Source organism: Cyprinodon variegatus, unplaced genomic scaffold (genome assembly GCF_000732505.1).
Source record: "Cyprinodon variegatus isolate N-32 unplaced genomic scaffold, C_variegatus-1.0 Scaffold2185, whole genome shotgun sequence".
NCBI classification, from domain to species: Eukaryota; Metazoa; Chordata; class Actinopteri; order Cyprinodontiformes; family Cyprinodontidae; genus Cyprinodon; species Cyprinodon variegatus.
The window spans coordinates 1-1,551 of NW_015152638.1; the positions used below are offsets into that span (position 1 = coordinate 1).

Here is a 1,551-nt window from a genome sequence, read left to right on the forward strand (position 1 = left end):
TAGATCAGCGGATATAAAGTTACCTTCATAAACATCTCTTTAGTTTTTAGATATCACAAAACAATATGGATTCTTTTATGGAGTAAAAGAATTGAAACGTTTTTCTTTTACACTGAAGGGATCCTGGATTAGTGACAATAGTCTGTGAGAAGTACTCATTGTCAGGGTTAATACAGTAAAAAGAACATAACATGTTTATTTTTTCTACATTAGAAAAATATAATCAACACATTATCAATGTATTCTGGGTAAGTGACATATGCTAGGTCCCGTAGCTTAAACGGCAACGAGTAACGTTAATCTTTTCAGTTCAAAAACAATCCGCTTGACTTTGTTTCCAAGTTTGAAGACGTTTTGCTTCCCATCCAGGAAGCTTTTTCAGTTCAAATTGTCAGACTTTATACAGTAGCCCAAAAACAAAGCCTTGTTATGGCTTAGAAATGTGTAAGTTGAACCTGACGAGCAGGTCCGTCCCTTTGGAATGGCCTCCTCTGGACTGTACATCTACACCTTATGGACCAAAGACATTCAGTGAGGAGCAGAATGTTCACATTTTGGACCAAGAAGACAGGAGGTTAGAGAGGGACGTGGGCGAAGCCATCTATGTTAAGAAAAACCAACTTTAAACAGAGGGAGTGGACTCAGATTCCAGCTTCTAAAAACCTACAATGCAACAATTGACTTGATCCCTTCACTTTATTATGGCAGTGCAAACCTTTTTACAAGGGAACAGAAGACTCCGCCTCTTCAGCCCGGCCAACAATTCCCTTTAACGACCCCCCTTTCAGAGACATAGACAGGTTTCAGGTATTACAGGCTAACAAAGAAGCCAAACGAACCACATTCCTAAGGGGTGGACCCGTTCGTCAAGTTCAATTTACATGTTTTCTAAAGAGAACCAAGGCTTTGTTTTTGGTCCACTCTATAGAACCTAGAACTCAACGCTATTTCTGACATTTTGAATTGAAAAAGCTTCCTGGATGGGAAGCAAAACGTCTTCAAACTTGGAAACAAAGTCCAGTGGATTGTTTTTTAACTTTTTTGACTTCTATGAACTGGATGACTGAGAATCTTCACCAGCAGAAATCTTTTCAGTTCAAACTGAATTAACAATAAAAATATATTTTTTAAAAGGATATTTTCTGTTTTTATATTATTTTATTAAAATGGAATTTTAATGCATTTTTATTGTTGGTTTTAAATTAAAAAACATTAACGGCACACAGATTAAAGGAAAAGTTGTCTGTGAGGAGGGATGAATTCAGCTGAACAGGAAATCCTACCGTCAGTCCGGTTTTGGACACGCCATATGCAGTCTCAGGCCAGCCGTCCTGCTTGTGCTCGTCTTTTTTGGCTTTCTCCACGAATCGCTGCATGAGTCCCACCAGCTCGTCCTCTGTGAGGTCCTCGCTGCGGAAACGCTGCTGGAGCTCTGGGCTGCAGTTGTTCAAAGTACGAGAGCCGACAAAGCTGGAAACGTTCACCACTCGGCCTGAGAAACAGAGAAGACGGCGTCTCAGGAGGGGAACCAACATGTCTGCCGCAAATAAA

The 1,551-nt window shown here is 40.2% G+C and overlaps 1 protein-coding gene across 1 annotated transcript in view; it reads right to left on the bottom strand.

Annotated features, from left to right (window-relative positions):
* Positions 1–1,224: 1,224 nt before the first annotated feature.
* The window catches only part of LOC107105240 (carbonyl reductase [NADPH] 1-like), a gene marked incomplete at its 3' end in the record, with an annotated part of 7,624 nt that continues 7,297 nt past the window's right edge, over positions 1,225–1,551 (bottom strand). Inside the window, exon 5 of the mRNA XM_015405365.1 lies at positions 1,225–1,492. Coding sequence (XP_015260851.1) covers positions 1,225–1,492 — 268 coding nt within the window. The remainder of the gene's footprint in view (positions 1,493–1,551) is intronic.